Raw genomic sequence first — 13,599 nt, forward strand, 5'->3', positions numbered from 1 at the left:
TAAAGCTCCATCTCCAGTGTTATTGCTTTGTTGAATCAGTGCAACCTCAATGTCAGATCAACATGCATATTTGAAATGACCATTTTACGGTCAGAATGCTGATCACTTACTTAAGTGCCTCACACAACAAGTCACAAAACTCATCTAGCGCAAGTTCAGTTGTTTGGCACGTTGTCACTGCTTTATATGGTGACAGAAGATTAAAACATCAAAAAGGTAAATACATATGCAGATGCAGAGGAAAGCTGCAGGTCTGAATAATTTTTTCAACATTCAAACATATATTTGTGCACAGCATTAGGCGCATCGTACATAGTATGATGCACACCCACAACACAATTATGCACACATGAAAGAGCCCTATTGATGCCAAACAGCATTGGACACATGCAGCAGCACTATATGCAATGGCATCCTCACTTCCTGCTGAAAACAACGTCAGCTGTCATGTGAAATTTAAGATAATCCAAACAACATCCACATGAGGTGGACTCACATCGGTGTCCACACCAGCTCCAATGCAACGTGGATTTACATGTAGAGTATGGCGACGCTGGCATGAGCTGTCCTCAGTCACTGATGGACACAAATATTTTTAAATCCTTTTACTGAAAATTTACAATAGATTCCACAATCAGTATGAATATAAGCACATGAAGTCATCTGAAAATCAGATGTGATGGATGATGGATTGAATTTATAGTTGTCAGATCATAAAATATTTCTATGAATGATGATTTACTCAAAGATAACACAAGTCTACAGCACATCATTGATTCAGCAGTGCAGGGTTATACAGCCAGGGTTGATACAAGAAAAGTATGAGCAAAAAAAAAAAGAAAGAAAACTCACACCAAGAAACTTGCGCACATTGTAAAACATTGCGTTTCACTTATTGGACTATAGTTTTGCATCTAAACTTCTACAAAGACACCGGTGTACATTTTGCTGTGTGCATCCTACACCCATGACATCATGAGTAATTTCTGAAGCATCAAACATAGTTCGCTTGCTAATTAGTGTAAAAAGACAGAGAAGTCTCAGTAGGTTTCTACACAACATCCTCCTACAGTACTCGTGAACCTTGCTGACGATATTGCAATTATCTCTATAACAGTAATCATAGTTATCTGTTTTTCTAACCAGGATTTCAAAAACCTTATTTCAAGTGAGTTTAAACTAGTTAATTGAAAAACAAGTTATGTTTATAATGAACGTTACTCACCAAAAAATATTGTCCTTGAAGCATAAAAAAATCATCATTAAAATGAATTTCAGGAGCCGACTGTTAAACACAGCTCCCTGATGTTACTAGAGCTCAAAAAGTCCAAGGGGTAACTTTAATCGTGAAAGCAGAAAAAGCTGATGATATGTCAGACAATTTTTTTTTTTTTTTACCCAACTTTTTTGATACAGATCCTTTAAATGTTTTTTTTTTTTTTTTTTTAATTTAGACCAAGTTTGTGCTGAGTGAAACATTTTACAGCTGAAAATGAAAGTTGCCAGTGCTTTCTGTTGGACAAACTATGTGATATGACATTGGAATTTATTGTTACTTATTGGCAGATGTGTACTGTGACACCAATATACAGACTCTGCAACTGGCCAATACAGTTGCCAGGACAACAGATATGTTAAATATGTTGCATTTGTACTGAAGAGAAACTTGAAATATGTTGACAGTAAACAGTTTGCAGTTAAATGAATTGAAACTTAGCATTCCTCCCTCCAACCTTCTCTCTCTCTCTCTCTCTCTGTCTCTCTCTCTCTCCTAAAGCCCCCCCCCCCTCCGTCTCTCTGGAGACAGGCCACTCTAAGGCCTCTGAGAGCAGAGCGTGAGACTGGTCTGATGAAACTGCCTAATGTGACTGAGAAGATAAATTGCATCTGACTCACAGATGCAACATGGTATACACGCCTCCTAATTATTTCTTTTTTCTCATGATTTTTTTTTTTTTTACAACATAGATGATGCTGCGATGGAAATGGTTTTAGTATTGGACTATTATGGAACAAATTGACTGATCACATTTGAAACCACGGTGTGTGAAGCACAAGCAAGATATATTTTTTTGGTTTTATTGTGCCACAACAAAATTTAGTTAATCTGCTTTTTTGGGCAGAACTTGTTAGGGTCTCATCTCCCAGGTTGACTGTTGGCAGATTGAAATGTTGCTTGAGGTTCTGTTGGGAAATTGTGAACAAGACAGAAATACACCAGAGCCACTTGGGAACAGGAGGAACTGAATACTGACACACATACAGAGCACTGAAAATAACATTTATTAATGTTAACCGCAGACATCTGTGAATGACATTATGGCGTCTGTTAGTAACCTGTGGGGACGTCAGGGGGGAGGAGAGTGGGAGCAGTCTCTGACGTCAGAGGCTGATAGTTCTCCTTTCTCTACTTCCGCCATCTTTTTCTCCCACATTCTCTTCATTTTCCTCCTCACAGCTGGTGACAGGATGAACTGCGGCTGCAGGAAACTTTTAAATCAAACGGTATCCGGATTTAGATGCAGTCATATTTATCTTCTTGTTATCGAGGCAGATTTTTTTTTTCCCCCTGTTGGTTCACACCAACACACATACTTTATGGTCTGGCCTGACAGTACATGCAGTGAAAACAAGTCACTGCAGTACAATGAAAACACAGCTACAAGAACTTGATACTCAGTCAGTTAAGACCAACTTTACACTGTGTGATTTTGGGCTGTCTGAGACAAAAGTTGACAATTGTAAGAGAAACATGGTATTTAAGGGGATTTTTAAGAATCTTTTGTTGCAATAGTGGCCACTGGGGTAAATTGGCAGCAAGGAGCTGCCATATCCAGCTCTCATATTACAGCCATGTAATGGTCACCACTGTATTGTATAGAGTGCTGCAGGAATGAGTCCTAAAACCTGGAAATTAGTTTGCATTTTAGCACTTCCATTCCTCTCATCCCAAAGTCTAGGGATTTTTTGAATGGTTTTTAGGTTAGATGGCTAAAATAAGTCTGTGGTTTACACAAGCTCATTTTCACATTTTATTCTAACCATAAAATAAGTCAGTAAATACCCCAGTCATGAATTTTTATGTGTCTTTAAATGGCCAGTTTAAATGGCCAGTTGCTAACAAGTGGCTAAATGAGACTAGAGAGGTTTCATAGACATTGAACCTCATCCCACCAAACACAAAAACCAGTCTACTTATCAGTCTGCTTTGGCAGCCTCATTGTGTTTATACTCGCGCTTTTGCAAACTGTGTGTAACACTGGAAGAGGAAAGGCTTTTATAGAAGAGAGCGCCAAATAAAACTACAAGTTGGAAAATTAGGAGTCGTGGCGCTGAAGTCATGCGACAGTGTTGTCAGTAGTTTATAATCTAACATTAACTTTTTACTTCAGCCGATTGTATTTAGACACACACACACACACACACACACACACACACACACACACACAAACAAGCATACACAAACCAATGTCTGATCTCATACACTTCTTTCTATTTACATTGTAGGGCTGTGATTCACCCTGCATTCATTGCACAATCTGAGCTCAAATTTCCTAAAATGACAAATGATTTCCTACTCTGCACTGGTGTATGAGATCTGAGAGAGATAAAAATGTTTCTGTTGTCAGCTGCATCCTACACCAATGACCTCATGAGCAATTTCTGAGGTTTCAAGCATAGTTTGCTTGCTAATTAGTTTCAAAAGGCAGAGTAGTCTCAATTGGCTCCTGCCAACATCCTCCTCCTCCACTCATGAACCTTGTTGAGGATACTGCAATCAGCAGAGATAATGTATTTGAGAGGGAATTAAATGGGGTGGTGAAGTCACCAGCGGGAAGGCTGCGAATAATTTCTGTTGTTTACTAAATGAGCAGTTTATGCTTGATGGCAGTGTTGACAGATAATGCACTTTGAGATACTGGACGATCATCGCGGCTGTGTACCACCATGCATTCAACGTAACATCACATAAACTGATATGGTGAGGTTGGACACACGCAATTATGTTGCTCAGAGAACCAGACTGTGCGTGAATGAAACCATTTATCAGAGTAATAAGTCCCATATTGATGAAGAGTGTGTGGTATGAATGAAACCCCCAGAAAAAGCTACTAAATGGAGCTTGAGGTAAGAGTGTTGTGTCAAGTCCTATATTAATTCAATAATAAACTTAAAAAAGTGCTCTCAGAGACGGTAAAATAACATACAATATTACCCTTCAGATTCAAATCAGGAATGTCTTCTGATGACAGTGTGAGTCCTCACTCACTGCAGGGGTTCGGGTTCCAGTCTGTGCTGCATGTCATCCCCCCTCTCTCTCCCCAACTTTACTGTCTCCCCAGACAGTAACCCCAGAAAAAAATTACTTCAATAATAAAAAAGAAAAAAGTTGAAAGACCGTGAAGGTTCATCACATCTTGCCACTCTTTTGTCTTCGGGCCGCTGTCCTGTCATGAAGGTTGTATCCCTCTTCTGACTGGAGCTTCCGTTTCCTTTCTCCGTCTTGTTATAAACAAACCTGCTCTTACGCACTGCAACTGTCACTGTAACAAGAGACACAGAGTGACTGTGAGAAGGAGAAACACATGAGGCGGGAGGTTGGAGATCTGTCGATTATACTTCAAAGATAAGACACAATCAGTCCAGATGAAAATCCCAGTGACATACGACCCTTTAGTGCGGTATCGTGGCTGAGCCAGAGCGTCTGTCTGCAGTTGAATCGCTCTGCTCGGGGAGACAACAGTGAGAGGACATATGGGTCTTTATATGAGGGTGTCCTTGTTCCTATCAGGCAGTGCCATCTAATCTGCCGAGCCACAGTAAACACTTTGACCAGGTCAGTGTCGCGCTCTGAGGCAGTTGCTTTTCTGTCCAGAGGGACACAGTTCTCCTGTGCTGTAGAGGTGTTAGAGAGAAAACTAGCTTGTATTTGTATTTTAAACAAGACAGCTGTAAACGTGTGTTTATGTGAAATAATCCAAAACAAAAGCAGCTCTTCCTTATAACAGCGAGAACATTCAGCTGTAGCCCAGTCTGGCCCTAAAGCATGAAGGTTTGCTGCTAACATTCAAATATAACCATTAAACATTAAATGTTACAATTAACTATTAAGCACACCCAAAGTTGAAATTACCATGAAATGTGTGCATTGACAGTTTGAGTGCATACTGATAATTTTGTCCTTGTCTCCCTTCGGTCTCGATGCACTGCTCTGCAGCAGAATCATCCTGCTGCATACTGTGTGATTTATCATAATTGTTTTAGATGCTATCCGTGGAAAAGCGTTTCAGAATTTGTCATGTGTGTGCATGTGATGCTAGACTAACTTATGCTTGGTGGCATCTTATAACATTACCTCTTATAGTGTCTATATGTTTGAATACATGTACGTTCATTTGAATATAATTTGGGTCATTAAGGTATAATCGTTGCTTTAGTTTTCAGCTTAGAACGCTGGCTGCAAAAAAGAAATACAAGGAAAGATGATACGATGCTGGTGTAGTAACAGTATGACTGACCTAGATTGACAAGGCTGATAAGATGTGTGCCTTTTTCGGGTAAAATGGGTCAACTCTGGAGATTATGCACGCTTTGAAATACATAGATTTAGCAAAATCAAAATTTCTTTCATGCAGTCATTGGATGCAAATTAATATTTGACAGGTAGGAGCTCAGATCTAATTTCAACTGAAAAAGGTACATTTCTACCCCTGCAGTTCACCCACAGAAATGACTTTCAGGTTATCATGTGAAGAAACTCTGAATAATCCGATAATAGTGTGCAGAGATTACCTGCCTTTTCCCGATAAGGATTACCATACATCACCACTTTTGATTCGTCTTTTCAGAAGAATTTAGGAATATGAATGTGGTGATGAAGTTTCTGTGAAAAAGCTGACGTATAATCAGAACTGTAAGAACTGAGGATGGTGGCCGGGCACTGTGTAAAATGAATAAATAAAATGACTTATTTAAGATCAATTCTCTGATCTTTGCATGTAGTGAAGTGCTCTGCATATTCCTTTTTAACTGATACTGTTGGCTCTAGTACTTCTTTATTCATTCTCATTGTGTCACTGGGTACCACTTTCTGATAGGGTACTTGTTTATAAAATGTTATTGTGCTTTATAAGCCAATAATAAGAACAACTTCTGGGTTGCCAGGTTGTGAAAGAGCAGTTTATACATGGACTGGTCCAGATGTCCTGCAGCTGTTTTCTAGAAGCTACAATTAGGTGTTTCCCCAATAAATTAAAGAGCTCATGAAAAGACAAGCAAATACTAGAGGAGGATTTCCTACAATTTGTCAACCCTAAACTAGTTCTTATTAATAACTGAGTCATAAAGCCTTAGTGTATGATGTTTCAATCAATAATAAACCTGTTAACTACAACTACTACAACCCTTTATAAATGTTGCATTATCAGAAAGTGGTATGAAAAAACACTAACACGTGTGTATATCATTTCTATTGATGAAATCTCTGTGGCTTTACAGACAAAAAGACAGTAAGACTCAGTAATATCACTTATTTAAACTTACTGATTTAAAAATTTGTATCAAACTGAAATGTTTCAGAACCATTTCATATGAAGATTTCATGCATCTGAACTGCAAAACAAACAAAATACTTTTGGGTAAATATTTCAGACTCTTTGTGTCTTTGAGCATGACCTCTGTGACCTCAACCTACTCACTGTCCTTGGCTATCATATAATTATTAACAGCTTAGCGTATCATTGCTACTGCCACAAATTCTGCTGCCTTTGCAGTCCCATGTGGCTTCAGCATCTGAATCTCCTCAGGTTGCCTTTCTCTTCCATAAATTATTCACCTGGGAGAATCAATGCTTTAATAAGGTGAGTTAGCGTTGGCGGAAAAGGTTAGGGCTGGCAGCAAGCCCCTGACAGTCTAAAATACACTGATTTAAGTATCTGTATTGTATCATTTTTTGGAGCATCATTTTTTTTAGCATTAGATCCTGTAGGCTACTTGTTTTTTATTTTTGTGATTTGTGCGATGTGACAGTTAAGAAATGTCATCAAAAACTCTCTTTGTGACATGTAGAGAACTTATGTGAATTGACACATTTAGTTTTTAAATGTGATCACCTGTCCAGTAAGTGTTTACTGTACGTGAACTGACTGATGACTTCACAATCAGGTTAATCTGATGTGGTGCTGAGCAGATATAGGATTTTAGGAGAGCATGAATACATACAAACTATGCTAGGTGCTATGAAACATTATGTTCGTATTAGTTTTATCTCTGCAGCCTAGACGAGTTAAACTGAGTTTTATTTTCAGTTTACCTTTTCGTATATCAGCTTGCTTTTGAGAATTGGCAGAGAGCAAATAGTGACAGTTTGTGCTGTTGTTCTGGCACTGATTGAACCGTTGATCCCTGGTGACCCGGGGGCGCAATACACCGTTTACCCCATGACATCAAAATAAATACAGTTATTGACAAGATTGCACAACCGATAATGAATCAGCTTCAAATTGTCTTTATGAACTGCTGCCACATCTGTATTATAATCATGTAATCTATATAATCATTGGTACTTAGTGAGAAATTATGGAACAGATGCAAATTAATATAATAAATATGAGCTTTTATAATAAATACAGGGGCAGGTAAATTAATAAGAAGCATAGAAAAATACCAAATTAGAAAGGATGACAAATACCTTTTACCTGTGGACTCACAGATGAGAGGTATGTTGGTTAAAGGCCAACATTTTATTGTATTTTCCTGATGTTTAAAGGCCCTGAAAGAAACATATAGGTGTTCTAAATCATCTCGTCTGATTAGACCTTTGCCCAGTTTGAACGTGGTGGAACAAGGAAAATGATAAATGTTAATTTTTCCCACCCTAATTGGTGTAGCTAAGCAGAGCCTATACCTGCTTACACAGTGCTACGAAGATGTCGAATCAGCCGAAGCAATTCAGATCACCTGTGTAGGTTTACAATGGGAGTGCAGTACTTTAAAATGTTTCATGATGATACACTGGATTGCACCGAAGCTCTTACCCAATTATTTTTATCCTTCCAGAAGTCTAAACTGTGACGTGGACATGACTACCGGGAGACTTGACTACATAAGAACTTGAACAAGTCTCGGTACTGCTGATCCCACAACAATAAACTTATCGGGACAGTTTCTGACACACCTTGCACAACCACTACCTTAAATATTTAATTATTAGGCCTGTCCACTGCAAAAATATTTAAACAGAAAAGTTAGATGTTCAAACATGGAGTCATTTCAACACTCACAATTCAGATTTGGATTCACCTTAATGGACTTGACACTTAACTGGGACTTTTCTCAAATCGCTCGACAATTGACTCGGCTGGACTTTTTTTTGAATGACTTGGCACTTGACCTAGAATTGTCTCAAATGACTTATGCCTCGGACACGACTCAAACGACTTTCCACTTAGCTTGCACTGGTCTTGAATGACCTGAGTCTTGCACTTGTCTTGAATGTCTTGTTACCTGACTTGAATTTGTCAAAGAATCACAGACACTTCTCTCAAATGACTTGACACGTTACCTCAGGGCTCAACTTACTCACTGATTGGGATTCACACTCTCCTGTCCTCTGAGGGCACCAATACAAAGGCAAAATATAGCCCAGGATAGAACGCTGTATGCTCACTTCACCACACCTTCATTTCTCTGCCCAGGCATTGGTGCTATTCTCCAATGGTTCTATGTGAAAAGGAGACGGTGATAATTCATAAATTTACCCCTAACTCCCCAGGACACAAAGCGATGTGCCATATTAAAATGAGGCCTTTGTTTTATTTACACTTAACTAAATATATCTTTTACTTTCTCGTATTTTTCACACTTCAGCTAATGACACGGGGGCTTGAACCCAGTGAATTCATTATGACTCAACGCTGTACACTCAGCCACGCATACATTAATGCAGGATTCATCAGTCAATCGCGTCTCCTGTAAGCCTTTTGTAGCATCTTCATCTCATAAGAAACATAAATAGCAATCCTGTCTGTATCAGACACATTAATCAGACATTTTATTGAACTTTTCTTCATGATCATAGATTTTAAAATTCAATCATCAGAAGTCACGGCACCAAAAAACAAAACAAAAAAACAATTAGACATTTCATAGCAAATGTTGCAAATGTTCTCTTTTCCAAGCGCTTTTGGCACAAAGTACAAAGTAGGATCATGTTGGGGAAGTGTGGGTGTGTTTTAAAGTGTGTTTTGCTGACAGGCAGGTTAAAGGTCAATGAATCTATAAAGGAAAGAGAGCACTCAAAAATATCAATGAGGAAACAGTTCACACGACACACTTCACCACACGGGGAGATCATAAATCGATAGAAACCTAAGGTCTATGATACACAAACTGTGCTTTAGGCTATGGCAACATTCAGCAGCAATGTGCGTTGGCTGACTTAAGCCAGCGCTTTATGTTCTTCTCTCTCGTTTGAATTGTGGTTTTTCCACTGTGAGTTTCTTACACTTTGTTCTCTTTTTCATTCTTTCAACATGTATCATACCCGGCTCAACTGGATGCAAATCAATATGGTAATTGTTGGTGTAGTGTCTTTCTACAACATGGATAACAGAGGAGTTTGAGGGTGAACAATTAGAAAGAAGGTAAGAATTTTTGGTTAATTAACAGTTTCCAAATGTTTAGCTATAGCTTTCAAAGCCTTCCTTCTAAACTTCAGTCAACTTCTACAGTCACATGTCTTCATTTTAGTTTCCTTGGTGATGGAGGCGATAGCTGCAGAACACAACGTCATCACAGCCCGTCCAAATAAGAGTCTTGACCCCTGTGCGGTGATCGTCTCCATTTGTCCGTCACCTGTACAGCACATCTGCCAGTCTGCAGTATTTTTAACATTGTTATCTCCTGCGTTTTTTTTTGGCAGGGGCAGTGTGGCATGGAAACGTACTGAATCTTCGTTTTTTCATTCAGGAGAGAGATTGAACTGCAGGTACTGCCAAGAGATGAGGCCAGGGTGTCTGGTATGAGCAGGGGAAATGAAAACTAATTTTACTCCTACTATAGCTTGACAGTGGACCTGATGATTCAAAGAATATAATTCAAATGTAGCATACATCTGTTAAAATCAGGCGTCGCTTCATTTGAATCTGAGAGAAATTAACTTAGTGTACTATGATTTGTCTTGATTGTGTTACAAAGACATTCTGACAATCTACTAGCAGAGTAATCTCAAATCGTACATACTGTGTATATTTACATTATATTTATATACATAATCTGATATCCCTGGATTCCTTAAAAGAGGTCAGAGTAACTGTCCATTTGTATTGGTTCTGCATTTTGTTCCTGTGGAGATTAAGCTGCTGTAGTAGGTGATGGTTTAATGGTCTCCAAAAATAGGTGTTAAATTCTTGTATGTGTAGTAGTGTTATCGTCACATCCAAAATTATTCGAAGCCGTTTCTCTATATTTACAATCTCTTTCCACAGGTCACTACTCTGGTCAGGATTAGATTCAGGTGAGCAGTTCAGCATGTCTTTGCTCTATGAAAAAGAAATGATTTCGATCCATGTTAGACCTGCAAAGGCTTCATATTGGTGTAGATGCGATGAAGCACTGAATTAGAATTAAATTTATCTCCAGGTCCATAATATAGAGATTCTGTTCCGATTGAAACTCTCCCTAAACAGTAACACTCAGGAAAAGAGATCCTTTGGTCACTGAAGGTGAGAATGGTTAAAAAAAAAGTAGCTCTTGCTTTGAGTCTTGTGACCCTGAGCCCCCCCTGCTTCCCTTCACTACATGATTCCCTCGCTGCGTTTGCTCCTCCACACCACCAGGGCTGTCATGAGAAGGGTGACCAGGATGGGCACCACGATGAAGGGACCCAGGATGCGGTTGGGTGGATCCCTGAGAAGACGTCCAGAGAGCGAGCAGTCGCGGAAGTACTGCTTGTGGACTCTGATGAAGAACTCGTCCACCAGCCGATTCGGCCAGAAGCACTCCATCTTCAGCGCCACCAGGTAAGTGCAGTTTGTCAGGTCACCGTAGATCCTGCATGTTGCGACACAAAAGAAAAGGACACTGTGAAGATTCATGTTTTGCCTGCTCTCTGTTGGTATGATTTTACATATTGTGTGTTGTATTGTTCTTATAAAGGCTAAATTAACATCCAGCTGAGGAAAAACAGTCAAACCGGCCCTGTGGCACAATGGGCCAATAGTGTTGCAGACCTAGTTTTCACATCTGGACAGGGACTGGGCCAGATGAGAAATGGTTGTGGGTTATTTTTCTAGTTGTTCCCATGAGCCCTGCCCACATTTACTTTGATTCAGTTGACTGACCGTGAGGTCCAGTGTTCCCAGCCTGTACCCAGTGTGTGTCTGTAATGGGGCAGTAAAATGGACGCGACTGAAATGCAAATCTTCGGCTTTGGAAGTGGATTGGACCCAGAGTCATCTGCTATCTGTGTGAGGACTGCATGTAGCAATTAGCCATTTACACTGAAAGGGTTTATTTACCAAAACAAGGAGAACCTCTAATTTATTTATGTGGTACATCTTAAAATGCACAGTATTAGTAAAATGAAAAGGGGTTTATCTTAAAAATCTAATCTTGATAGAATAAGATTTGTATGTGGGAGCTGAGGTAAGAGAAGACTCTTGTACCACATTGTCAACAGAGCTCAAATGCAAAACACTTCTCCTTCACTGTTAGAAACCCTCACTGAAAAAAAGACCTATCATGCATGGTGTGTGTGTGTGTGTGTGTGTGTGTGTGTGTGTGTGTGTGTGTGAGTGTGTACGTGTGGGTCGTCCATGGTAAATGAGGTAATGACCCATGATTATGGCTGAGCACACAACGGACTCTGCAGCTTCACAAATTAGATACATCATTACACATATAGGATCCAACATAAGGTCTGGGCATCAGTTCACATGTACACTGACCACACACACACACATACACACACACACACATACACACACCCTTACACTGTGCCATTTGATTGATCCATTAATGGTATGGCCATGGGCGGATTTAAAATGATTTTCATGTGGATATTATTATTATACGCACATATTCAAAGGAATCACTATTCACTACACTGCAGTTAACAGTAAGGGAGGTCTTGTATGGTGCAATCCAGAAATAGGTAAAATAAAACGTCAAATCAGCTGATGGATATGCAAGTAAACAATAACTAAATCACAGACAGTCTGTGCTGCAGATGTTAGCTCCCAATTTTAATTCTTTATTAGGAATTTTTCTAATTGGTTTTATTATTGCTGCATATTCATGGAAATACAGGCCAGAAAAACTACAAAACAGACACTGATATAATATCATCATATACAACTGTTTCGGCTAATGTAGCAAAAACTGCAAAACAGCTGCTAATTTACACATCTATGAGGTACAGAGCAACATTAGCATTTGTTTGGGTCACGTTTCTTGGCCCCCAGGCTAATTTAAATCCAATATTCACTCTTCTTTTAGCTCTGTGTTTGCTCCACCAACTCCTGAGGGAGACATATTTATCAGCTAAATGCTCCACTGTGTTCAGCAGCTAGTTGCTAACTTTTATCGCTTGCCATTTGGTGCTGTGCGATAGCATACAGTGGAGTTTTTTTTTTTCAAGGAAAACAGCTGTCTGCTGCTGCTTGAAATTTGGTTAATGAGAGCCATGAGACTGAATCAAAACAGTGAAACCGGAACGACGCTAAAATGCTGTAAACATGAAGAGAACTGCAGAGTCTGCTGATAATTCTCTGTGGGTTTATCTCGGACCCCTTTCAAATAACAAGTAGTAAACTGACCCAATGTTTATATTTATGTATCAAGTACAAAGTTTGAAGTATCAATTAACGCAGCTTTAATATCCAAACATTGTCTCTAGTGATGAGAATCTGCTGTGCTCGTTCTCTCTTGTCGGCACGGCTCACATTTAACATGTTTGTTTAATATTCGAACGGCTTTCGATGTTGCACCCCAACACGAGGCCTGTCTTTGTGGAAGTTTCATGGGTGTAAACAGCTCAGGGCTGCTTGGCATGGGACCAGTGCAGTGCTTCAGAGCTGTGCGGTTGCTTCAGGTGGCAAGTTCGCTCTGTCTGGATGTGTACCTCCTTCCTCCGCTGTTTCCTTGAAGTTTTTACAAATCACTTGTGAAAGAGTTGCGAAAAAGAGTCGTGGTCCTGCTGTTGGTCTAATGAGCATTGAGGTTTGCTGGGGATGTTTATGAGTCACCGCCTGAAAGAAGTCGCAGCAGAGTGGAGTCACGGGTGGCGAATAGGAGGAGGCGTAGTCGGTTACCAGTTCACCTCATGTGGCTGGAGTTAGCGCCAAATCAAAGCTGACAGTGTGCAACTATGTGTCTATGTGTCTATGTAATCCCTCTTCATATCTATTTCCTTTTAGTCATCGAGCCTTATGAAACAGAGTACAGAGTGAATCAGTTTTTATTCAGCATTTATTCACCATCCTGCTTCTTTGCCCTAACCATGTACATGTGCTGTGACCAAGACATTCAGTACTGTGCTAACGTCTTTTAAACTATTCAGCTGCTATTGTATTACCCAACACTGTCTGAGGCCACAGG

General features: G+C 39.6%; 1 protein-coding gene across 1 annotated transcript in view; it reads right to left on the reverse strand.

Moving 5' to 3' along the window:
* Positions 1–9,026: 9,026 nt before the first annotated feature.
* Positions 9,027–13,599, reverse strand: part of ramp1 (receptor activity modifying protein 1) — a 63,149-nt gene continuing 58,576 nt past the window's right edge. The window contains exon 3 of the mRNA XM_023423124.2: positions 9,027–11,052. Coding sequence (XP_023278892.1) covers positions 10,797–11,052 — 256 coding nt within the window. The 3' untranslated portion in view covers positions 9,027–10,796. The remainder of the gene's footprint in view (positions 11,053–13,599) is intronic.

The sequence above is a fragment of the Seriola lalandi genome, unplaced genomic scaffold (assembly GCF_002814215.2).
Source record: "Seriola lalandi dorsalis isolate HSWRI2012SDOR001 ecotype SW California unplaced genomic scaffold, Sedor1 jcf7180002054689, whole genome shotgun sequence".
Classification (NCBI taxonomy): Eukaryota; Metazoa; Chordata; class Actinopteri; order Carangiformes; family Carangidae; genus Seriola; species Seriola lalandi.